At 38.3% G+C, this 27,695-nt stretch overlaps 1 protein-coding gene across 1 annotated transcript in view; it reads right to left on the bottom strand.

Moving 5' to 3' along the window:
- The window catches only part of LOC132553152 (transmembrane protein 272-like), a 51,971-nt gene extending 27,058 nt beyond the window's left edge, over nt 1–24,913 (bottom strand). Inside the window, exon 1 of the mRNA XM_060217374.1 lies at nt 24,800–24,913. Coding sequence (XP_060073357.1) covers nt 24,800–24,913 — 114 coding nt within the window. The remainder of the gene's footprint in view (nt 1–24,799) is intronic.
- Nucleotides 24,914–27,695: the final 2,782 nt, after the last annotated feature.

The following is a 27,695-nucleotide window of genomic DNA, read 5'->3' as shown; positions in this document are numbered from 1 at the left end:
AATTTTCTCATTTTAACAACATGTTCCATTTGAAAAACGATAGCCATGGCGACAACCAAGAATGAGTAAACTTCTGACACATACATATTCATAGATTCCTTTTCCAGTAGTTCACAAAACTATGCAATTTGGAAATATATCTTTTATTCACTTCCATCATCAAAAGCATTTTTTTTATGAAAGTAAGTAGCAGAGGGTAGGTCGGTAAAGTAGTCAGAACTGAGAGGTGAGGTCGGTAAAGTAGTCAGAACTGAGAGGTGAGGTCGGTAAAGTAGTCAGAACTGAGAGGTGAGGTAGGTAAAGTAGTCAGAACTGAGAGGTGAGGTAGGTAAAGTAGTCAGAACTGAGAGGTGAGGTCGGTAAAGTAGTCAGAACTGAGAGGTGAGGTCGGTAAAGTAGTCAGAACTGAGAGGTGAGGTCGGTAAAGTAGAGAGAACTGAGAGGTGAGGTCGGTAAAGTAGTCAGAGTAGTCAGAACTGAGAGGTGAGGTCGGTAAAGTAGTCAGAACTGAGAGGTGAGGTCGGTAAAGTAGTCAGAACTGAGAGGTGAGGTGAGGGTAAAGTAGTCAGAACTGAGTTGTGAGGTAGGTAAAGTAGTCAGAACTGAGAGGTGAGGTCGGTAAAGTAGTCAGAACTGAGAGGTGAGGTCGGTAAAGTAGTCAGAACTGAGAGGTAAGGTCGGTAAAGTAGTCAGAACTGAGAGGTGAGGTCGGTAAAGTAGTCAGAACTGAGAGGTGAGGTCGGTAAAGTAGTCAGAACTGAGAGGTGAGGTCGGTAAAGTTATCAGAACTGAGAGGTGGGGTCGGTAAAGTAGTCAGAACTGAGAGGTGAGGTCGGTAAAGTAGTCAGAACTGAGAGGTGAGGTCGGTAAAGTAGTCAGAACTGAGAGGTGAGGTCGGTAAAGTAGTCAGAACTGAGTGGTGAGGTAGGTAAAGTAGTCAGAACTGAGAGGTGAGGTCGGTAAAGTAGTCAGAACTGAGAGGTGAGGTCGGTAAAGTAGTCAGAACTGAGAGGTGAGGGTGAGGTAAAGTAGTCAGAACTGAGTATTGTGGTTGGTAAAGTAGTCAGAACTGAGAGGTGAGGTAGGTAAAGTAGTCAGAACTGAGAGGTGAGGTAGGTAAAGTAGTCAGAACTGAGAGGTGAGGTAGGTAAAGTAGTCAGAACTGAGAGGTGAGGTCGGTAAAGTAGTCAGAACTGAGAGGTGAGGTCGGTAAAGTAGTCAGTACTGAGAGGTGAGGTCGGTAAAGTTATCAGAACTGAGAGGTGAGGTCGGTAAAGTAGTCAGAACTGAGAGGTGAGGTCGGTAAAGTAGTCAGAACTGAGAGGTGAGGTCGGTAAAGTTATCATAACTGAGAGGTGAGGTCGGTATAGTAGTCAGAACTGAGAGGTGAGGTCGGTAAAGTAGTCAGAACTGAGAGGTGAGGTCGGTAAAGTAGTCAGAACTGAGAGGTGAGGTCGGTAAAGTAGTCAGAACTGAGAGGTGAGGTCGGTAAAGTAGTCAGAACTGAGAGGTGAGGTCGGTAAAGTAGTCAGAACTGAGAGGTGAGGTCGGTAAAGTAGTCAGAACTGAGAGGTGAGGTCGGTAAAGTAGTCAGAACTGAGAGGTGAGGTAGTAGTCAGAACTGAGAGGTGAGGTCGGTAAAGTAGAGAGAACTGAGAGGTGAGGTAGGTAAAGTAGACAGAACTGAGAGGTGAGGTCGGTAAAGTAGTCAGAACTGAGAGGTGAGGTCGGTAAAGTAGTCAGAACTGAGAGGTGAGGTAGGTAAAGTAGTCAGAACTGAGAGGTGAGGTCGGTAAAGTAGTCAGAACTGAGAGGTGAGGTCGGTAAAGTAGTCAGAACTGAGAGGTGAGGTAGGTAAAGTAGTCAGAACTGAGAGGTGAGGTAGAGAAAGTAGTCAGAACTGAGAGGTGAGGTAGAGAAAGTAGTCAGAACTGAGAGGTGAGGTCGGTAAAGTAGTCAGAACTGAGAGGTGAGGTCGGTAAAGTTATCAGAACTGAGTGGTGAGGTAGGTAAAGTAGTCAGAACTGAGAGGTGAGGTCGGTAAAGTAGTCAGAACTGAGTGGTGAGGCGGTAGTTGTCAAACTGAGAGGTGAGGTCGGTAAAGTAGTCAGAACTGAGAGGTGAGGTCGGTAAAGTAGTCAGAACTGAGTGGTGAGGTAGGTAAAGTAGTCAGAACTGAGAGGTGAGGTCGGTAAAGTAGTCAGAACTGAGAGGTGAGGTCGGTAAAGTAGTCAGAACTGAGAGGTGAGGTCGGTAAAGTAGTCAGAACTGAGAGGTGAGGTCGGTAAAGTAGTCAGAACTGAGAGGTGAGGTCGGTAAAGTAGTCAGAACTGAGAGGTGAGGTCGGTAAAGTAGTCAGAACTGAGAGGTGAGGTCGGTAAAGTAGTCAGAACTGAGAGGTGAGGTCGGTAAAGTAGTCAGAACTGAGAGGTGAGGTCGGTAAAGTAGTCAGAACTGAGAGGTGAGGTCGGTAAAGTAGTCAGAACTGAGAGGTGAGGTCGGTAAAGTAGTCAGAACTGAGAGGTGAGGTCGGTAAAGTAGTCAGAACTGAGAGGTGAGGTCGGTAAAGTAGTCAGAACTGAGAGGTGAGGTCGGTAAAGTAGTCAGAACTGAGAGGTGAGGTCGGTAAAGTAGTCAGAACTGAGAAGTGGGGTCGGTAAAGTAGTCAGAACTGAGAGGTGAGGTCGGTAAAGTAGTCAGAACTGAGAGGTGAGGTCGGTAAAGTAGTCAGAACTGAGAGGTGAGGTCGGTAAAGTAGTCAGAACTGAGAGGTGAGGTCGGTAAAGTAGTCAGAACTGAGAGGTGAGGTCGGTAAAGTAGTCAGAACTGAGAGGTGAGGTCGGTAAAGTAGTCAGAACTGAGAGGTGAGGTCGGTAAAGTAGTCAGAACTGAGAGGTGAGGTCGGTAAAGTAGTCAGAACTGAGAGGTGAGGTCGGTAAAGTAGTCAGAACTGAGAGGTGAGGTCGGTAAAGTTATCAGAACTGAGAGGTGAGGTCGGTAAAGTAGTCAGAACTGAGAGGTGAGGTCGGTAAAGTAGTCAGAACTGAGAGGTGAGGTCGGTAAAGTAGTCAGAACTGAGAGGTGAGGTCGGTAAAGTAGTCAGAACTGAGAGGTGAGGTCGGTAAAGTAGTCAGAACTGAGAGGTGAGGTCGGTAAAGTTATCAGAACTGAGAGGTGAGGTCGGTAAAGTAGTCAGAACTGAGAGGTGAGGTCGGTAAAGTAGTCAGAACTGAGAGGTGAGGTCGGTAAAGTAGTCAGAACTGAGAGGTGAGGTCGGTAAAGTAGTCAGAACTGAGAGGTGAGGTCGGTAAAGTAGTCAGAACTGAGAGGTGAGGTCGGTAAAGTTATCAGAAGTGATGTGAGAGGACATCACTGACGGCAGCTAGTTGGCGCAGTTAAATTCTTTTTTTGACTGTATATAATTCTTATTTTGTATTCAAAAAAACTACTTTTTAAAATTTTATTGTTTTTCTGGAGATATAATTTCAAAAGCAATATAAGTAAATCTACATAATGTCAGTAGGCGTTAAAGACAAATCACGTTAGTTGACATTGTAACGGAATGAAAGTTCTTACATCTAATCAGCAGAATTGCATCCTTTGTTAATATTAACGTTCTATTCCTCTAGAACTAGGAATATCATGTAAGGATATAATTTGAATATGTTGCATGCATTATCGATGTGTATGTTCAGACCTTACCGTGTACAGTAGATTGGCAGTAACAATCTCCATCTGTAAACAATCTCCAGTCTTTGTGTGTCGAGTATGATTATCCCACTATTATCAATATCATCCCCGATCTGGATTTTAACTTAAACACTGCCACTTACATAATCCCATTCAGCACCAGCATGTTATTCTCATTTGACAAAATGTATCGGCTCTAAGCGAAACGTATAAATGACGTAAAACCATAATACTCTTAAATCAAGCAGGCTATAATTTCCTTGGAGGGATTGAAATGCGTTTTGTAGAGTTTAACTTGGCAGAAACACACTTGATATGCTAAAGGTTAGAACTGAAGATGTAGCACGTCGTAACCGCGCACGTGTCGGCAACGGAAGTAAGGCTGTTCTTAAGTCCAAGCTTTACATGTCACAGGAACAGGCATGTATGTCTGTGTATTTATATTTAATGTTACAGTTACTACCAAACTTCACGGTAGGACGCAATTTTCCAGACTTTTCGTAAATAATGGACAATGACCGATTACCACTTCGAGGCGAAGGACATTTAACGAGCCGCTCTCAGCAGCAGTACCTTACAAAGGTAACACTAACCTTTCCACTAAGGGCGATAAATCAAAAGCATTACTTCTGGTCGTTGAAAGGTCTCGTGGACATTTTAATCGTACAGTTGGTTCGACCGGAAAATGGTTAAAGGACATGGTCTTCGAGGTAGGGAGAGTGGGGGCATATGGTTAAACAGTAAATGTTATGTAATGTATACATTTACATTGAAAGTCATGTACTGTATACATTTACAGTGAAAGTCATGTACTGTATACATTTACAGTGAAAGTCATGTACTGTATACATTTACAGTGAAAGTCATGTACTGTATATATTTACAGTGAAAGTCATGTACTGTATACATTTACATTGAAAGTCATATACAGTATACATTTACAGTGAAAGTCATGTACTGTATACATTTACAGTGAAAGTCATGTACTGTATACATTTACAGTGAAATGCATGTACTGTATACATTTACAGTGAAAGTCATGTACTGTATATATTTACAGTGAAAGTCATGTACTGTATACATTTACATTGAAAGTCATATACCGTATACATTTACAGTGAAAGTCATGTACTGTATACATTTACAGTGAAAGTCATGTACTGTATACATTTACAGTGAAAGTCATGTACTGTATACATTTACAGTGAAATGCATGTACAGTATACATTTACAGTGAAAGTCATGTACTGTATACATTTACAGTGAAATGCATGTACGGTATAGATTTACAGTGAAAGCCATGTACAGTATACATTTACAGTGAAAGTCATATACAGTATACATTTACAGTGAAATGCATGTACAGTATAGATTTACAGTGAAAGCCATGTACTGTATACATTTACAGTGAAAGTCATGTACTGTATACATTTACAGTGAAAGTCATATACTGTATACATTTACAGTGAAAGTCATGTACTGTATACATTTACAGTGAAAGTCATGTACTGTATACATTTACAGTGAAAATCATGTACTGTATACATTTACAGTGAAAGTCAAGTACAGTATAGATTTACAGTGAAAGTCATGTACTGTATATATTTACAGTGAAAGTCATGTACAGTATACATTTACAGTGAAAGCCATGTACAGTATACATTTACAGTGAAAGTCATGTACTGTATACATTTACAGTGAAAGCCATGTACAGTATACATTTACAGTGAAAGTCATATACTGTATACATTTACAGTGAAATGCATGTACTGTATATATTTACAGTGAAATGCATATACAGTATACATTTACAGTGAAAGTCATGTACAGTATACATTTACAGTGAATGTCATGTACAGAATACATTTACAGTGAAAGTCATATACAGTATACATTTACAGTGAAATGCATGTACTGTATACATTTACAGTGAAAGTCATGTACTGTATACATTTACAGTGAAAGTCATGTACTGTATATATTTACAGTGAAAGTCATGTACTGTATATATTTACAGTGAAATGCATGTACAGTATACATTTACAGTGAAAGTCATGTACTGTATACATTTACAGTGAAAGTCATGTACAGTATATATTTACAGTGAAAGTCATGTACAGTATATATTTACAATGAAAGTCATGTACAGTATACATTTACAGTGAAAGTCATGTACAGTATACATTTACAGTGAATGTCATGTACAGAATACATTTACAGTGAAAGTCATATACAGTATACATTTACAGTGAAATGCATGTACTGTATACATTTACAGTGAAAGTCATGTACTGTATACATTTACAGTGAAAGTCATGTACTGTATACATTTACAGTGAAAGTCATGTACTGTATATATTTACAGTGAAAGTCATGTACTGTATACATTTACAAAGTTTCGAAGGGAATTATTAAATTCATAGTATTGTCTACTAATGATCTAATTCCCTATACCTGTAACTTGTTTTTTAACGTCTCCTTCAATACCGACAGAGTATCCAATCATATGACCGTACAACCATATATACTCGGCGCCAATGAAAACAACGCAACACTAAAATTTTGGACATAATATATTCTTTACAACAAGGATTAGATTCTTATTCTGCTGTATTTAGCCACAACACAATGCACTACAAAACTAACGAAATAATGGTCGAGTAATATCAACTCCTTGTCGTACCACAGGGCATTGTCGTAAAAGCATGAGTTTGCACGTCGGCGCTCTAAAGTGCGTTATATCCTTGCTCAGTCACTAGTAGTGAACACTAGTTACAGACAGACTTTTTTCCGTCATCAATTTTTTAAATTGTCATCATTATTTGCTACAAATGCCTCGACTGACAGACAATGAAAGACACGAAGCTCGGGGTATGCTGGCAGGAGGGCTTTCTCAGAGGGAAGTTGCCAGGAGAATGGGTTGTTCTGCTTCCACAACCAATCGACTGGCAGAACGAGTGCGACAAACCGGATCCGTGAGAGATCGACCTCGTCCGGGGCGACAGAGAGTGACGACGCCAAACCAGGACCGTTACATTCGACTAAGTCACCTGCGAGATCGTTTTCAAACCGCGACAAGAACGGCTAGACAGACGATAGGAAGTCATGGCAGACGTTTGTCAGCTAGTACTGTGCGCCGTCGCCTTTGCACAGCCGGATTGGCGTCGCGCCGTCCATTTAGAGGAAACGAATTGTCTCAAATTCGCCGTCAAAATCTTCTAAATTGGACAAGACAGCGCCGAGGATGGACCCAACGTCGGTGGGCTGGCGTCCTGTTCACCCACGAATCGAGATTCCGCCTCAGAGGAAATGACGGTAGAATTCGAGTGTGGCGACGTCGAGGTGAAAGGTTTTTGGACTGCTGTGTAACGGAAACGGATAGGTGGGGCGGGGGCAGTGTGATGGTGTGGGGAGGTATCTCTTTTGCATACCGTACCCCTCTAGTAATTATTGACGGCAATCTAACAGCACAGCGCTACATCAACGAGGTCTTAACCCCTGCTGTTGTTCCATTCTTTGCTGGACACCCAAACGTAGCGTTATTACAACAGGACAATGCACGACCACATACCGCTCGTATCACTACGGACTACCTTCAACATCAGAACATCGCAACCCTTCCGTGGCCCGCGTTTTCCCCGGATCTTAGTCCGATCGAGCATCTTTGGGACCAATTGGGTAGGGCTGTGAGAGAGCGACCACAACAGCCCAGACGCGTCGGCAACTTGAAATCGCTCTTCAGGAAGAGTGGAGGAACATTCCTCAAATCAAAATTCAACGCCTTATTCGGTCAATGCCTCGAAGATGCCGCGCTTGTGTCGCTGCAAATGGTGGCCACATTAGATATTGAACGTGGTAATTTTGATTTTGGGGGTATGGACATTAGTCACCGGAAATCAAAGTATTCCCATGATGTAGTGCTGATTGCATTGAGTGAATTTTGTTATGGACATAATCAACTTTTAGGTATTTTATTAAATATTGTATTCAAAACTATAACTGGTAAATTTTGACAGTAATTTAAAGGTGTTGTGTTTTCATTGACGCCGAGTAATCGCCGCCACTATGGTTACAATTATGACGTAGTCATGGTCAGTTCGCGTGTAAATCCCATTTTCTGATTAGTTCATGTCGTAGCATTCCCAACTATAAACACATATTTCTCCTCAGAAAATGTATGTACCGTCTTCGTTGCCAGTTAAACATTCAGGTTTGATAACAATATGGGCTGTCTCAACACCAGTGGCAGTAATACATGCATGTGTGATATCTACTCTCAGTCCAACATACACGTGTGATATCTACACTCAGTCATACATACACGTGTGATATCTATTCTCAGTCATACATACACATGTGATATCTACTCTCAGTCATACATACACGTGTGATATCTACTCTCAGTCCAACATACACGTGTGATATCCACTCTCAGTTCAACATACACATGTGATATCTACTCTCAGTCCAACATACACGTGTGATATCCACTCTCAGTCCAACATACACATGTGATATCCACTCTCAGTCATACATACACGTGTGATATCCACTCTCAGTCCAACATACACATGTGATATCTACTCTCAGTCATACATACACATGTGATATCTACTCTCAGTCATACATACACATGTGATATCTACTCTCAGTCATACATACACGTGTGATATCTACTCTCAGTCATACATAAACGTGTGATATCTATTCTCAGTCATACATACACATGTGATATCTACTCTCAGTCATACATACACGTGTGATATCCACTCTCAGTCCAACATACACATGTGATATCTACTCTCAGTCCAACATACACGTGTGATATCCACTCTCAGTCCAACATACACGTGTGATATCCACTCTCAGTCATACATACACGTGTGATATCCACTCTCAGTCCAACATACACATGTGATATCTACTCTCAGTCATACATACACATGTGATATCTACTCTCAGTCATACATACACATGTGATATCCACTGTCTGCCATACATACATACATACACGTGTGATATCTACTCTCAGTCATACATACACGTGTGATATCCATTCTCAGTCATACATACACGTGTGATATCTACTCTCAGTCATACATACACGTGTGATATCTACTCTCAGTCATACATACACGTGTGATATCTACTCTCAGTCATACATACACATGTGATATCTACTCTCAGTCCAACATACACATGTGATATCTACTCTCAGTCATACATACACGTGTGATATCTACTCTCAGTCATACATACACATGTGATATCTACTCTCAGTCATACATACACGTGTGATATCTACTCTCAGTCATACATACACGTGTGATATCCATTCTCAGTCATACATACACATGTGATATCCATTCTCAGTCATACATACACGTGTGATATCTATTCTCAGTCATACATACACATGTGATATCCATTCTCAGTCATACATACACGTGTGATATCCACTGTCAGTCATACATACACGTGTGATATCTACTCTCAGTCAAACATACACATGTGATATCTACTGTCTGTCATACATACACGTGTGATATCCACTCTCAGTTATATATACACGTGGGATATCCACTGTCTGTCATACATACACGTGTGATATCCACTGTCAGTCATACATACACGTGTGATATCTACTCTCAGTCATACATACACGTGTGATATCTACTCTCAGTCATACATACACGTGTGATATCTACTCTCAGTCATACATACACATGTGATATCCACTCTCAGTTAAACATACACGTGTGGTATCCATTCTCAGTCATACATACACGTGTGATATCCATTCTCAGTTATATATACACGTGGGATATCCACTGTCTGCCATACATACATACATACACGTGTGATATCCACTCTCAGTTATATATACACGTGGGATATCCACTGTCTGTCATACATACACGTGTGATATCCATTCTCAGTTAAACATACACATGTGATATCCACTCTCAGTTATATATACACGTGGGATATCCACTGTTTGTCATACATACACGTGTGATATCCATTCTCAGTCATACATACACGTGTGATATCTACTGTCTGTCATACATACACGTGTGATATCTACTCTCAGTCATACATACACGTGTGATATCTACTCTCAGTCATACATACACGTGTGATATCTACTCTCAGTCATACATACACATGTGATATCCACTGTCTACCATACATACATACATACATACATGATATCATTTTGATTATACCGTCTTAACTCTATTGACACTGTCAAATTCCCTCTCACTACAACTTTATTTATAAATACACGTGTGATATAAGTGTATATACGATAATTGCAAATCAGTTTATTTCTTAACAGAGTATCTAAATTATCTTGTTTACATTGTTTACAACATTACACATTATCCTTTAGGATAAATATATGATATACCCAGGTCCATCTGATCCGGTTGCTCTATATTTAGAAAGATGGAATCAATGCCCATGCCACATTAAAGGTATGCTTACCGTATGTGACGTCATACAAACGACGCCAGTTTATCTCACGATTTGATATTAGTACTATTACCATATCAGGTGATGTCCTTACCAAAAGTCTTGTTATGTTAACTTATCTTTGATATCGTTCGGACTCCACAACTTATACTCTCTATAATATTTGTTCGTGTAATTTGACAACATTTGATTCTGAATTTTATTTCCCTTAGAAATATCCGCTTTAATCCAGTTTTCAGAGGAACAAATGTCGTAAGTTATTGAGCTGAACAACACCATTAAGGGTTGTCTGTACCGCTCTCGTCTCAGTAGCGAATTAATCTGACAGAATAATGTTAGTGTACCCCGATATTTTTCCTGATTTACTATTATCTGTTTTGAACATTCCAAAGACATTAATTGGGTGTGTTTGATAAACACGTCATTGAACGATGTGAATTTCCCACGCCATTTTCTTCCAAAATACGAGAGAAAGAGAAGAAAAAAGCCCCGCAAAATAGCTTTAAGTGTTTTTTTTTAAATAAATTAGAAGATCAAAATACTCATAAATCAACAAATCCAAGCAGGTGGTGTAATGCATGGGCAGGTCCGTATCGTGTGTTTATCCCGTTAAAAAGGCCATTTTATAACCGACAGATCAGGACTCGGCACGATCGATAAATGAATGACTACATTATGGTGAACGTAACGTAGTGTAGGGGACGCAACTCTTACCATAAAAATCTACAAAGGCCAGACTCTTATCGGAACGTTATATACTTCTACGTTCTATTCCGTAATGTAAAGTTCATGTAAGGAAATGTAACATCACAACTAGAACTGAATAATACAACATCACAACTAGAACTGAATAATACAACATCACAACTAGAACTGAATAATACAACATCACAACTAGAACTAATACAACATCACAACTAGGACTGAATTATACCACATCACAACTAGAACTGAAAACTACAACATCACAACTAAAAATAATACAACATCACAACTAGAACTGAATAATACAACATCACAACTAGAACTAATACAACATCACAACTAGAATTGAATACTACAACATCACAACTAGAATTGAATAATACAACATCACAACTAGAACTGAATAATACAACATCACAACTAGAACTGAATTATACAACATCACAACTAGAACTAATACAACATCACAACTAGAACTGAATACTACAACATCACAACTAGAACTGAATAATACAACATCACAACTAGAACTGAATTATACCACATCACAACTAGAACTGAATATTACAACATCACAACTAAAAATAATACAACATCACAACTAGAACTGAATACTACAACATCACAACTAGAACTAATACAACATCACAACTAGAACTGAATAATACAACATCACAACTAGAACTGAATAATACAACATCACAACTAGAACTAATACAACATCACAACTAGAACTGAATAATACAACATCACAACTAGAACTGAATTATATAACATCACAACTAGAACTAATACAACATCACAACTAGAACTGAATTATACAACATCACAACTAGAACTGAATAATACAACATCACAACTAGAACTGAATAATACAACATCACAACTAGAACTGAATAATACAACGTCACAATTAGAACTGAATAATACAACATCACAATTAGAATTGAATAATACAACATCACAACTAGAACTAATACAACATCACAACTAGAACTGAATTATACAACATCACAACTAGAAGAACTGAATAATACAACATCACAACTAGAACTGAATAATACAACATCACAACTAAAACTGAATTATACAACATCACAACTAGAACTGAATAATACAACATCACAACTAGAACTGAATAATACAACATCACAACTAGAACTGAATAATACAACATCACAACTAGAACTGAATAATACAACATCACAACTAGAACTGAATAATACAACATCACAACTAGAACTGAATAATACAACATCACAACTAGAATTAATACAGCACCACAGCTAGAACTGAATTATACAACATCACAACTAGAACTAATACAACATCACAACTAGAACTAATACAACATCACAACTAGAACTGAATAATACAACATCACAACTAGAACTGAATAATACAACATCACAACTAGAACTGAATAATACAACATCACAACTAGAATTGAATAATACAACATCACAACTAGAACTAATACAACATCACAACTAGAACTGAATTATACAACATCACAACTAGAACTGAATAATACAACATCACAACTAAAACTGAATTATACAACATCACAACTAGAACTGAATAATACAACATCACAACTAGAACTGAATAATACAACATCACAACTAGAATTAATACAGCACCACAGCTAGAACTGAATTATACAACATCACAACTAGAACTGAATAATACAACATCACAACTAGAATTGAATAATACAACATCACAACTAGAACTGAATTATACAACATCACAACTAAAACTGAATTATACAACATCACAACTAGAACTGAATAATACAACATCACAACTAGAACTGAATAATACAACATCACAACTAGAATTAATACAGCACCACAACTAGAACTGAATAATACAACATCACAACTAGAACTAATACAACATCACAACTAGAATTGAATAATACAACATCACAACTAGAACTGAATTATACAACATCACAACTAGAACTGAATAATACAACATCACAACTAGAACTGAATAATACAACATCACAACTAGAATTAATACAGCACCACAGCTAGAACTGAATAATAAAACATCACAACTAGAACTGAATAATACAACATCACAACTAGAATTGAATAATACAACATCACAACTAGAACTAATACAACATCACAACTAGAACTAATACAACATCACAACTAGAATTGAATAATACAACATCACAACTAGAACTGAATACTACAACATCACAACTAGAACTGAATTATACAACATCACAACTAGAACTGAATACTACAACATCACAACTAGAATTGAATAATACAACATCACAACTAGAACTGAATAATACAACATCACAACTAGAATTGAATAATACAACATCACAACTAGAACTGAATTATAAAACATCACAACTAGAACTGAATAATACAACGTCACAACTAGAACTGAATAATACAACATCACAACTAGAATTGAATAATACAACATCACAACTAGAACTGAATTATAAAACATCACAACTAGAACTGAATAATACAACGTCACAACTAGAACTGAATAATACAACATCACAACTAGAACTAATACAATATCACAACTAGAACTGAATAATACAACATCACAACTAGAACTGAATAATACAACATCACAACTAGAATTGAATAATACAACATCACAACTAGAACTGAATACTACAACATCACAACTAGAACTGAATTATACAACATCACAACTAGATGTGAATAGTCATTGACCTGTCCTGTAACTATCTCTACAACAATTCATTTTTTTTCTCTTTTTGGATTTTAGCGATGGTGTCTTTCATGTTTAATGTAAGGGAAGAGCGCTCTGGTGCCATGGGTATTTGAACAAAGACTGAACACATTTTCTTTACCTGTTTCAGTGACGATCCTAATATCATTAATGGGTCGACTGGTACAAAATAACTCAAGACCTGTTTAACGTAATGATAAATTCAATAATACATGAATGAGGAATGCATCAAATTAATTGATCGTGATGTGCTGGTCAAGTTCAACTGAATGGGCATAGTTTGTACATGGTTAACCTAGAAAGACAGTCAAAGGTTTAGTACAATCAGACAAAGATCTAATAAAAATGTATAAATGTATTACATTTGTCATCAGCTTTTGTTTAAAACTTAACTCTGATAACCCAAATAACTCTTGTATCTCGAATGTTGCCCCAAGGAGTGCGAGTTATTGGGAGTATTCCATATATACATTATCTATGTCAGCGTGCCATCATCCTCAGTTGATGCATAGTTTTCACTGTAGGATTATGAGGACATAACTTTCTACTTAAGCCATATTCTAGATACCGAGACTGCTGACTGGCAATGCAAATTCATTCTGATTCGATAAGGGGATTTACGTGTATACGTTAATTTTCTGTGACACATGTAAATGAAAGGTATCTGTGAAGTTCCATTATAAAAACAACATTTTTACCATACTGACGACATTCTCAACTAAATACCGCCGACGGTTGATGAGTCGTTCCATACAGAAATCAATAGTCTTGGTGATAACAATACTCCGTTTGTAAGACACAATTGTAAAATTTATCTGACACGCTTTGTGCCACTCCCAATGTTACCACAGAGCAAATATTTGTGAACGTAAGTATTTTTTTTTCAATTACACTTCAAACTAATGATTCCTTTTCGTTTTTCGTATTGAAATGAAAGCAGTAAGACTTGTAAGCAACAGAGACGCCCGTGGTTTGTCTAGGCTCTTAGAATTATGCGATAGCAGAAGGTGAACGAATTCACAAAGAATCAATTAAAAACTTCCAGAAAGACATAGCACGATGTTGCCTGTTGATAGATGATTGTAAGTCTTGGTAGACTGTATTGATACATATGTATGTCATACAACCACTGTCTTTGATTCTCGTTGACAAGTCATGTATTACCTCAGGGAGGGTAAATATTTATGTCGATAAGACATTACACCTCTAATCTTCAAGGGTGAAAAAAAGATTCTATAAAGACTACATTCCATCTCTAAATCTAAAGATTGGACAAATATTCAAATAAATAGACATGCCATATCAAGGGTAATCAGATTTTCATGGCAACAGGACATTACACTTTAACCTTTAACATTGAGTAGGTAGGTTCATACCAATAAGACACAATAGGAGATGTACACCTATTTCTGTTTATCACAGATTATACCTCAAGGATGTACACCTATTTCTGTTAATCACAGATTATACCTCAAGGATGTACAGCTATTTCTGTTAATCACACATTATACCTCAAGGATGTACAGCTATTTCTGTTAATCACACATTATACCTCAAGGATGTACAGCTATTTCTGTTAATCAGACATTATACCTCAAGGATGTACAGCTATTTCTGTTAATCACACATTATACCTCAAGGATGTACACCTATTTCTGTTAATCACACATTATACCTCAAGGATGTACAGCTATTTCTGTTAATCAGACATTATACCTCAAGGATGTACAGCTATTTCTGTTAATCACAGATTATACCTCAAGGATGTACAGCTATTTCTGTTAATCACACATTACACCTCAAGGATGTACACCTATTTCTGTTTATCACAGATTATACCTCAAGGATGTACACCTATTTCTGTTAATCACAGATTATACCTCAAGGATTACAGCTATTTCTGTTAATCACAGATTATACCTCAAGGATGTACAGCTATTTCTGTTAATCACAGATTATACCTCAAGGATTACAGCTATTTCTGTTAATCACAGATTATACCTCAAGGATGTACAGCTATTTCTGTTAATCACAGATTATACCTCAAGGATTACAGCTATTTCTGTTAATCACAGATTATACCTCAAGGATGTACAGCTATTTCTGTTAATCACAGATTATACCTCAAGGATTACAGCTATTTCTGTTAATCACAGATTATACCTCAAGGATGTACAGCTATTTCTGTTAATCACAGATTATACCTCAAGGATTACAGCTATTTCTGTTAATCACAGATTATACCTCAAGGATGTACAGCTATTTCTGTTAATCACAGATTATACCTCAAGGATTACAGCTATTTCTGTTAATCACAGATTATACCTCAAGGATTACAGCTATTTCTGTTAATCACAGATTATACCTCAAGGATGTACAGCTATTTCTGTTAATCACACATTATACCTCAAGGATGTACACCTATTTCTGTTAATCACACATTATACCTCAAGGATGTACAGCTATTTCTGTTAATCAGACATTATACCTCAAGGATGTACACCTATTTCTGTTAATCAGACATTACACCTCAAGGATGTACAGCTATTTCTGTTAATCACAGATTACACCTCAAGGATGTACACCTATTTCTGTTAATCAGACATTACACCTCAAGGATGTACAGCTATTTCTGTTAATCACAGATTATACCTCAAGGATGTACACCTATTTCTGTTAATCACACATTATACCTCAAGGATGTACAGCTATTTCTGTTAATCACACATTATACCTCAAGGATGTACAGCTATTTCTGTTAATCACACATTATACCTCAAGGATGTACAGCTATTTCTGTTAATCACAGATTACACCTCAAGGATGTACACCTATTTCTGTTTATCACAGATTATACCTCAAGGATGTACACCTATTTCTGTTAATCAGACATTACACCTCAAGGATGTACACCTATTTCTGTTAATCACAGATTATACCTCAAGGATGTACACCTATTTCTGTTAATCACACATTATACCTCAAGGATGTACACCTATTTCTGTTAATCAGACATTACACCTCAAGGATGTACAGCTATTTCTGTTAATCACACATTATACCTCAAGGATGTACACCTATTTCTGTTAATCAGACATTACACCTCAAGGATGTACACCTATTTCTGTTAATCACACATTATACCTCAAGGATGTACAGCTATTTCTGTTAATCACACATTATACCTCAAGGATGTACAGCTATTTCTGTTAATCACACATTATACCTCAAGGATGTACAGCTATTTCTGTTAATCACACATTATACCTCAAGGATGTACACCTATTTCTGTTAATCAGACATTACACCTCAAGGATGTACACCTATTTCTGTTAATCAGACATTACACCTCAAGGATGTACACCTATTTCTGTTAATCACACATTATACCTCAAGGATGTACAGCTATTTCTGTTAATCACACATTATACCTCAAGGATGTACACCTATTTCTGTTAATCACACATTACACCTCAAGGATGTACACCTATTTCTGTTAATCACACATTACACCTCAAGGATGTACACCTATTTCTGTTAATCACACATTACACCTCAAGGATGTACACCTATTTCTGTTAATCACACATTACACCTCAAGGATGTACAGCTGTTCGTGTTAATCACAGATTATACCTCAAGGATGTACAGCTATTTCTGTTAATCACACATTACACCTCAAGGATGTACACCTATTTCTGTTAATCACACATTACACCTCAAGGATGTACACCTATTTCTGTTAATCACACATTACACCTCAAGGATGTACACCTATTTCTGTTAATCACACATTACACCTCAAGGATGTACAGCTGTTCGTGTTAATCACACATTACACCTCAAGGATGTACACCTATTTCTGTTAATCACACATTACACCTCAAGGATGTACAGCTATTTCTGTTAATCACACATTATACCTCAAGGATGTACACCTATTTCTGTTAATCAGACATTACACCTCAAGGATGTACACCTATTTCTGTTAATCAGACATTACACCTCAAGGATGTACAGCTATTTCTGTTAATCACACATTATACCTCAAGGATGTACAGCTATTTCTGTTAATCACACATTATACCTCAAGGATGTACAGCTATTTCTGTTTATCACACATTACACCTCAAGGATGTACAGCTATTTCTGTTTATCACAGATTATACCTCAAGGATGTACAGCTATTTCTGTTTATCACAGATTATACCTCAAGGATGTACACCTATTTCTGTTAATCACACATTACACCTCAAGGATGTACACCTATTTCTGTTTATCACAGATTATACCTCAAGGATGTACAGCTATTTCTGTTTATCACAGATTATACCTCAAGGATGTACAGCTATTTCTGTTTATCACAGATTATACCTCAAGGATGTACAGCTATTTCTGTTAATCACAGATTATACCTCAAGGATGTACAGCTATTTCTGTTAATCACAGATTATACCTCAAGGATGTACAGCTATTTCTGTTAATCAGACATTACACCTCAAGGATGTACAGCTATTTCTGTTAATCACAGATTATACCTCAAGGATGTACAGCTATTTCTGTTTATCACAGATTATACCTCAAGGATGTACAGCTATTTCTGTTAATCACAGATTATACCTCAAGGATGTACAGCTATTTCTGTTAATCAGACATTACACCTCAAGGATGTACAGCTATTTCTGTTTATCACAGATTATACCTCAAGGATGTACAGCTATTTCTGTTTATCACAGATTATACCTCAAGGATGTACAGCTATTTCTGTTAATCACAGATTATACCTCAAGGATGTACAGCTATTTCTGTTAATCAGACATTACACCTCAAGGATGTACAGCTATTTCTGTTTATCACAGATTATACCTCAAGGATGTACAGCTATTTCTGTTTATCACAGATTATACCTCAAGGATGTACAGCTATTTCTGTTTATCACAGATTACACATCAAAGATGAGCAAATGTCAATGTGACATCACACCATTAAACCTCAGGTGGAACAAATATTCATGTGAATATGACTTCACACCATTAAATTTCAGGTGGAAGAAATATTCACGTGAATATGACATCACACCATTAAACCTCAAGTGGAAGAAATATTCACGTGAATATGACACCACACCATTAAACCTCAAGTGGAAGAAATATTCACGTGAATATGACACCACACCATTAAACCTCAAGTGGAAGAAATATTCACGTGAATATGACACCACACCATTAAACCTCAAGTGGAAGAAATATTCACGTGAATATGACACCACACCATTAAACCTCAAGTGGAAGAAATATTCACGTGAATATGACACCACACCATTAAACCTCAAGTGGAAGAAATATTCACGTGAATATGACATCACAACATTAAACCTCAGGTGTAACAAATATTCATGTGAATATGACATCACAACATTAAACCTCAGGTGTAACAAATATTCACGTGAATATGACATCACACCATTAAACCTCGGGATGGACAAATATTCACGTGAATATGACATCACACCATTAAACCTCAAGTGGAAGAAATATTCATGTGAATATGACATCACACCATTAAACCTCGGGATGGACAAATATTCACGTGAATATGACATCACAACATTAAACCTCAGGTGTAACAAATATTCATGTGAATATGACATCACACCATTAAACCTCGGGATGGACAAATATTCACGTGAATATGACATCACACCATTAAACCTCAAGTGGAAGAAATATTCACGTGAATATGACATCACACCATTAAACCTCAAGTGGAAGAAATATTCACGTGAATATGACATCACACCATTAAACCTCAAGTGGAACAAATATTCATGTCAATAAGAAATAACATCAAGCAGAAGGAAATGTCCACCGTCAGTTATCTTCGTTGAGAACAGAGAACCTGGTGCCGTTTGGATTCGCCGACATAGTAGACGTAACGGAGTTTCCAGAAGGTTACATGATGTCTCGACACCAGCTGCGGTCAAATCATGGAAGACTTGGTCATTTTGTTTAACACAATGACCGGGTTTAACCACATGACATGATTTCGACAGTTCGGATATATACTGGGGTGTAACAAGTTATGTAGATGCCCGTAATGAGTGCGTGTGCGATGTAGCTATTGTATGTTAAAACTCTGAGCTCTTTGTAGATGTAGGTAGACAGCAGAAGATTCTTACATGCATCAGTAGCAAGTTACACTGAGACACACCAACAGTATTGACTTCATTTTAATGAGATTTTTTATGTCTGTGCGAACTATGGAAAGGTCAACAAAACTCGTGCATTTGGCGTATACGTGTTCCTGTCTGACAAGCCTTCAAACCAACAACGAAAATATCTACATGTCAACAAATTAAACTGTAGAAATAGAAGAAGGTATAACATGTTCATAAAAGTCTGCTGCTGCTGCGACGTCATCGCCAACATTCTCCGATCGATTTTGAAACAATAGCAATATCCCTTTAAGATCAACAAGTCAATCTGGGCGATTTTATTGTACGTCAAATACAGTTGACGGGGCCAGTAGGGAATCAGTTTGTTATGTAAAACAGCAACGATACCATCTAGCACAATTAAGAACGTATCGAGGATCGTCTCAGCCTAGTGGAATTTACCAATTGCTTGTTGTCATGGTTACTATATATTCTAAGACCTTAGACGAGGACGGTGTAGTTGATATTGGATTTTTTTAAAAAGTCATGGTGCTCGTGTCATATTTTCAATATCGGTTTTAAGGAAATAAATGACTCGGGGCAATGACATGCTCGAGATTGGTATACTGAAGAGGTATACAAGCTGATCACCTTAATCTAAAATAACTAAACGCGCTTCAGAGGACAGCGTCCGGAGACCACAGACCACAGTCTTTTCGGGAGTTTGATCAATCGTTGTACACCCTTTGTGATGATGCATGTGGTATCAGTGCCTTGCCATTGATTACTATGATATCAGTCACAATAGCGATATTGTGTTATCTCATATGATTGTGAAACTCTCTTGGCTTTAAATTAGAGATATTACATAAGACTTCAAAACGGACTGCTTTAAACGCGAGAAGAAAATACTCGTTATAAGGGAATCATTTGTACCGACTCATTCACTCAATCTATGGTATAATGCTGGGGATTGTTTGGCTGAGTATGTTTTGTACCGACTCATTCACTCAATCTATGGTAAAATGCTGGGGATTGTTTGGCTGAGTATGTTTTGTACTGACTCATTCACTCAATCTATGGTAAAATGCTGGGGATTGTTTGGCTGAGTATGTCTTGTACTGACTCATTCACTCATTCTATGGTATAATGCCGGGGATTGTTTGGCTGAGTATGTTTTGTACCGACTCATTCACTCATTCTATGGTATAATGCTGGGGATTGTTTGGCTGAGTATGTTTTGTACCGACTCATTCACTCATTCTATGGTAAAATGCTGGGGATTGTTTGGCTGAGTATGTTTTGTACCGACTCATTCACTCATTCTATGGTATAATGCTGGGGATTGTTTGGCTGAGTATGTCTTGTACCGACTCATTCACTCAATCTATGGTAAAATGCTGGGGATTGTTTGGCTGAGTATGTTTAGTACTGACTCATTCACTCATTCTATGGTATAATGCTGGGGATTGTTTGGCTGAGTATGTCTTGTACCGACTCATTTACTCATTCTATGGTATAATGCTGGGATTGTTTGGCTGAGTATGTTTTGTACCGACTCATTCACTCATTCTATGGTATAATGCTGGGGATTGTTTGGCTGAGTATGTTTTGTACCGACTCATTCACTCATTCTATGGTATAATGCTGGGGATTGTTTGGCTGAGTATGTTTTGTACCGACTCATTCACTCATTCTATGGTATAATGCTGGGGATTGTTTGGCTGAGTATGTTTTGTACCGACTCATTCACTCATTCTATGGTAAAATGCTTCATTAACTCATTCTATGGTATAATGCTGGGGATTGTTTGGCTGAGTATGTTTTGTACCGACTCATTCACTCATTCTATGGTATAATGCTGGGGATTGTTTGGCTGAGTATGTCTTGTACCGACTCATTTACTCATTCTATGGTATAATGCTGGGAATTGTTTGGCTGAGTATGTCTTGTACCGACTCATTTACTCATTCTATGGTATAATGCTGGGAATTGTTTGGCTGAGTATGTCTTGTACCGACTCATTTACTCATTCTATGGTATAATGCTGGGGATTGTTTGGCTGAGTATGTTTTGTACCGACTCATTTACTCATTCTATGGTATAATGCTGGGGATTGTTTGGCTGATATGTTTTGTACCGACTCATTCACTCATTCTATGGTATAATGCTGGGAATTGTTTGGCTGAGTATGTTTTGTACCGACTCATTTACTCATTCTATGGTATAATGCTGGGGATTGTTTGGCTGAGTATGTTTTGTACCGACTCATTCACTCATTCTATGGTATAATGATGGGGATTGTTTGGCTGAGTATGTCTTGTACCGACTCATTCACTCATTCTATGGGTTAATGCTGGGGAGTGGTTGGCGACAAGTACGGGATAAAACATGCTCCATTAGGCAATTAATGGCACATTTTAAGAACATTCATAATAAATATTGTTATTCCTACAAATGGACGCATGGATATTGTTACAAGCACTGAAGAAATATACTTTGTCAGTCATGTAGTCAACAGAACGGGACGAACTGTGACCGAATTGGAGTGTAGTCTGTGTATCCAAAAGCCTTTTATTTACACGAATTTGTACAACTTCTTTTTTAACAATGAAGTGATATTCAACGCGACATCTGATAAATAGGAGAGTGCATCTGAGACCAACCTGATTCCATTAGTGTCTGTGGACCATGAGTTTGCATTTGTCGGATCATACTTGGCTGGAATGTTAGATATAACTTGTCACAAGTCATATTAAATGATGTAATCGGGACAGATATTGAAGCTGACAAGAAAATGTTTGCTTTGAGAGAGAACTCGGATCAGAATAATTTTAGATATCTCTGGACAAGATTGTCATTCGTTGTGTTATGAATGTACAAGGATTACGAAGTGCAATAGAGGAGAAATCACAAAATACTTACAATTTCAGGCTTGTAGATCAATAATTATTTCTGGAGAAATTTTGCGATTCAGATTGTTCCAAGAGTACCTGAATTTTGTACATAATGTACGTTGATACAATATCATATTTATTCATCGCAAATACACTAAATATGTAACTGATCCATTTAACTCTGCACTACGTGCGAAATATGAACATACCTATTAACACGTTTGATTCGAATTACATCTGACGTAGAGGAAACTAATTGAAGGTGTTTTTCACATGTCAATAAAATGGTTTCATTTTCCAAAAAACATGATCAATGATGTCATGCAAGACAAGCCCCCAGGCAAATGTAATACAAAATTATCCGTCTATAGTTTAATGAATTAAAAACCATTGAAGGTATCGCCATTGTTGTGCGGATTTAATATCAAGATTTTATCAAAAATTATCTATAAGTCGGTAACACATGTAAAGCTAACATTCGTGTTACACTCCAGTCTGTTTGATAAACCAAGCGTTTTATTTCTCACACCCAAAGGCATCTTTGTACAGAATTCAACAAAATCAGCACGGAACATCGATTTTCATGCTTGCAACAGAAAGTGTAATGGTAGCACGTTTTGCCTGCCTAAAACTGCCTGCTTTGGTATTTATTTTATTTATCAAGACACGGTGAACACGAAGATTAAGCAGGCAGTTTAGATATCATTAACGACCAGAGCCTATTGGTTTACACAGCTGTGATGGAGACTGTTGTGAAAAACATCTGCACTGTATGATGAACATCGGTTCTATTTAACATGGTATAATGCTGGTTATCCTCCATACTGGTGTATGTAGTAGTTTCGGACAATCAACTTCTCAGATAGCACTGACCAAGGGCTCAATAATTCGGATACTCCATCGTACAGATACAAATTGACATACAACAAAAATGTCGGCTGGCATTTACAGATCCAACACTACCCAAAACCCTCTGTCTCGTTTGTTTAATACATTTCTAAACACAAAACACGATTTGGTGCATACAGACAAACGACCTACATAAGCCATACCACACACCCCTTTATTCTCATCCTTGATCCATCCGTCACCCTCAACCTTTTGTATATACAGAACAAGCCATACCACACACCCCTTTATTCTCATCCTTGATCCATCCGCCACCCTCAACCTTTTGTATATACAGAACAAGCCATACCACACACCCATTTATTCTCATCCTTGATCCATCCGCCACCCTCAACCTTTTGTATATACAGAACAAGCCATACCACACACCCCTTTATTCTCATCATTGATCCATCCGCCACCCTCAACCTTTTGTATATACAGAACAAGCCATACCACACACCCCTTTATTCTCATCCTTGATCCATCCGCCACCCTCAACCTTGTTTTGTATATACAGAACAAGTCTCACACCCTCACCCTTGTTTTGTATATACCCTCGCCCTTGTACGGTACATGCTGACCAGACATACATAAACAATCCCTCACTTCACTCTTGTTTGGTACGGTACATGTACATACAGAACAAGACATACCACCACCCTCACCCTTGTTAAGTACGGTACATGTACATACAGAACAAGACATACGACCCCCATCACCCTTGTTTGGTAAGGTACATGTACACACAGAACAAGACATACGACCACCCTCACCCTTGTTTGGTACGGTACATGTACATACAGAACACGACATACGACCCCCATCACCCTTGTTAAGTACGGTACATGTACTTACAGAACAAGACATACCACCACCCACACCCTTGTTTGGTGCGGTACATGTACATACAGAACACGACATACGACCCTCATCACTCTTGTTTGGTACGGTACATGTACATACAGAACACGACACACCACCACCCACACCCTTGTTTGGTAAGGTACATGTACATATAGAACACGACATACCACCACCCTCAAACTTGTTTGGTAAGGTACATGTACATACAGAACACGGCATACCACCACCCTCACCCTTGTTTGGTAAGGTACATGTACATACAGAACACGACACACCACCACCCTCACCCTTGTTTGGTAAGGTACATGTACATACAGAACACGACACACCACCACCCACACCCTTGTTTGATACAACAAACACTTCACTTTACCTCTGGTAGCAATAACTCCTTCGTTCCCCTGGTGTATCGACCTAGTCTTCCAGAATGGAGATACACCGATCTGATAGCCCTTGTTCTGGAACCGATACTTGACAGAAATGACATTCTGTCTTAGCTCATGTCACTATTAAACCATATGATTGTCGTTATCTTGACTAACATTACAGAACAAATGGAAATTTGTATCAAATATATGTATCACAATAGGGCTCCCAACCTGTTACAGTCACTATGGTGTTTTCGAAGTAGTCAGATAAACCTCCTGGTCTATCATGATGACGGTATTGTATTCATGCAAACGATAAACACTTCACAACGAATTGTCAACATTGTAAACAGTTAAATCCAGTGTGTTCCATTATTCCTCATTAGCACTAGTATAATCTTATGTGACCTGTTGACCTCCGGGTAGATACCCTCGTTTATGCCACTCCCAGTCATCGATGGCGTTCAGGTGTATACAGGGACGGGATTCTGCACTAGTCAACTGTCTTGACGTTTGATCTGTCTGGTCGCCTGGCCATGTGGGGACCAACAGGAAGTACGGGAGATGTATTAGATTATGTTGTTACATAGGCTGAGTGTTATTGACACACACCATCGACCAGGCGAACGCCTTCATCACTCTGTTGTAGCTCTGGGCCTTCAATCGCCATGCCTTGTCGCGCGTGCGAATCCCACACGGAAACCTTAGTGAGTAACATTACTGTCTGAACGTTAGAACCTTCAGGTGTGCAAGGAAATCCCTAATTGAACCAACACCTCCCTTTGGGATTTCCGTCTCTTTTATTAGAGCTGCACGTGTGCTGGACACGCGCTGTAAAACGCCGTTAATTGGATGTTCAGGACGGTAAGGATACAATTCGACAAACTTTTGAAGCATGGTCTGTCACAGAAATCCGCCACACCAGGGACGTGTGCGGTACCTAATAAGGGATGTATATCAGCAAAAACTATCTTTCTATAATAAAAGCGACGTAAAATGGTGCAGGAATATCATGGCCAGTATGGCTGGCATCAACATACCTGATGACTGAAAATACTGGAATGTATGTAAACTGTCTCATTGGTATGATTCAATAATGAAAGGCTACTCAAAGACCTATAATAAACTCTTGGAGCAGATGGCAACTACCTCACTGAACAACAAGCGGGAGGCACGTCACATGCTATTAAAAAAATGAGAGTAAATAGTCTTGCCCAAAGACAAAACGACAAAGACACGGACTTGCTTATTTCACAGCTTCCTGTGAAACACAAACCACCATGACTAGGGAGATTCGAGTCACGCGCTTCAGGTCTTCACCCGTGTGTACGTTCACACGCTTCGGGTCTTCACCCGTGGGTACGGTCACACGCTTCAGGTCTTCACCCGTGGGTACGTTCACACGCTTCAGGTCTTCACCCGTGGGTACGTTCACACGCTTCAGGTCTGCACCCGTTGGTACGTTCACACGCTTCAGGTCTTCACCCGTGGGTACGTTCACACGCTTCAGGTCTTCACCCGTGGGTACGTTCACACGCTTCAGGTCTTCACCCGTGGGTACGTTCATTTGTTGGTCAACGCTATGGAAGCTCCTCAATAAATATGTCATTTCTGTGTTAGGGAACAGTCCCCTTAACTTTGGATGGACCTTCAAACACGTATGGAATTAAATTAAATTAGATTAAGAACCATACGTGCCCACATTGGTCGCCTTACCATAAAGTGCGTTAAAGTAGTGTATATCTCAAAAGATTTGCTGATCAACAAGGGCCTTTCTTGGAGCTCCGTTAAAATTATGATATGAATCGGCGCAAAATACCATTTAATTTCATTCCGTGTTGCCTCTGAACAATTCCAAAACACGCGCGAGAGCACGCCGTTTGCCTTTTCTTTCCGTCGATGGATGGGAAACAACAAGAAACCGACAACTGATTTATATAATTACCTACCCAGCTTTGTCTAACAATGAGGAGATTATCATCAATACAGAAAAATAGTCCTGATATCGATCACGTGTAGTAATGCGTCACTGTCTGATTCTATGGAATCATTTAGAACACTCTGTCACAATTGCTGCAGTATTTCAATAAATGGCTCCAGCAAAACAATATAGGGTGTGGGCACACGAGAGATAATAAGAGGAAGATACAGGTTTAACGTAGTAATTATCCTACCTCACTATACAGGCAAATTAACACCATAGTACACATCAAATACATAGTTATCGCAAACACTATCGGTCTACGCGTTGAAATTTACAGAGATTCAGATGTTTTCAAATATTGCCAGGTTGTCTGTATTGTCAATATCTTATGATTGATATACAGAAACAATTATTTAAAAACACAGTGAAAAGGCAAATAACACAAATCACAGAAAACACGTGCGTTTAACATATAACATTTGCAAAACTGCTTAAAAGAACATTTTGCATATAACTTGCCATGAGATAAATAACTGTTTAGGGTTGCGGCTTCGGTAATTTTGCTTTTTTTTTTTTGTCAGTGTTACCACTCTGTCAGTGTTACCTCTCTGTCAGTGTTACCTCTCTGTCAGTGTTACCTCTCTGTCAGTGTTACCACTCTGTCAGTGTTACCACTCTGTCAGTGTTACCTCCCTGTCAGTGTTACCACTCTGTCAGTGTTACCACCCTGTCAGTGTTACCTCTCTGTCAGTGTTACCACTCTGTCAGTGTTACCAATCTGTCAATGTTACCTCCCTGTCAATGTTACCTCTTTGTCAGTATTACCTATCTGTCAGTGTTACCTCTTTGTCAGTGTTAAAACTCTGTCAGTATTACCTATCTGTCAGTGTTACCTCTCTGTCAATGTTACCTCTTTGTCAGTGTTACCTATCTGTCAGTCTTACCTCTCTGTCAGTGTTACCTCTTTGTCAGTGTTA

Source organism: Ylistrum balloti, unplaced genomic scaffold (genome assembly GCF_031769215.1).
Source record: "Ylistrum balloti isolate Yb309-2 unplaced genomic scaffold, AGI_CSIRO_Ybal_v1 Utg370298, whole genome shotgun sequence".
Taxonomy (NCBI): Eukaryota; Metazoa; Mollusca; class Bivalvia; order Pectinida; family Pectinidae; genus Ylistrum; species Ylistrum balloti.
This window is presented reverse-complemented; position numbering and strand designations above follow the sequence as displayed.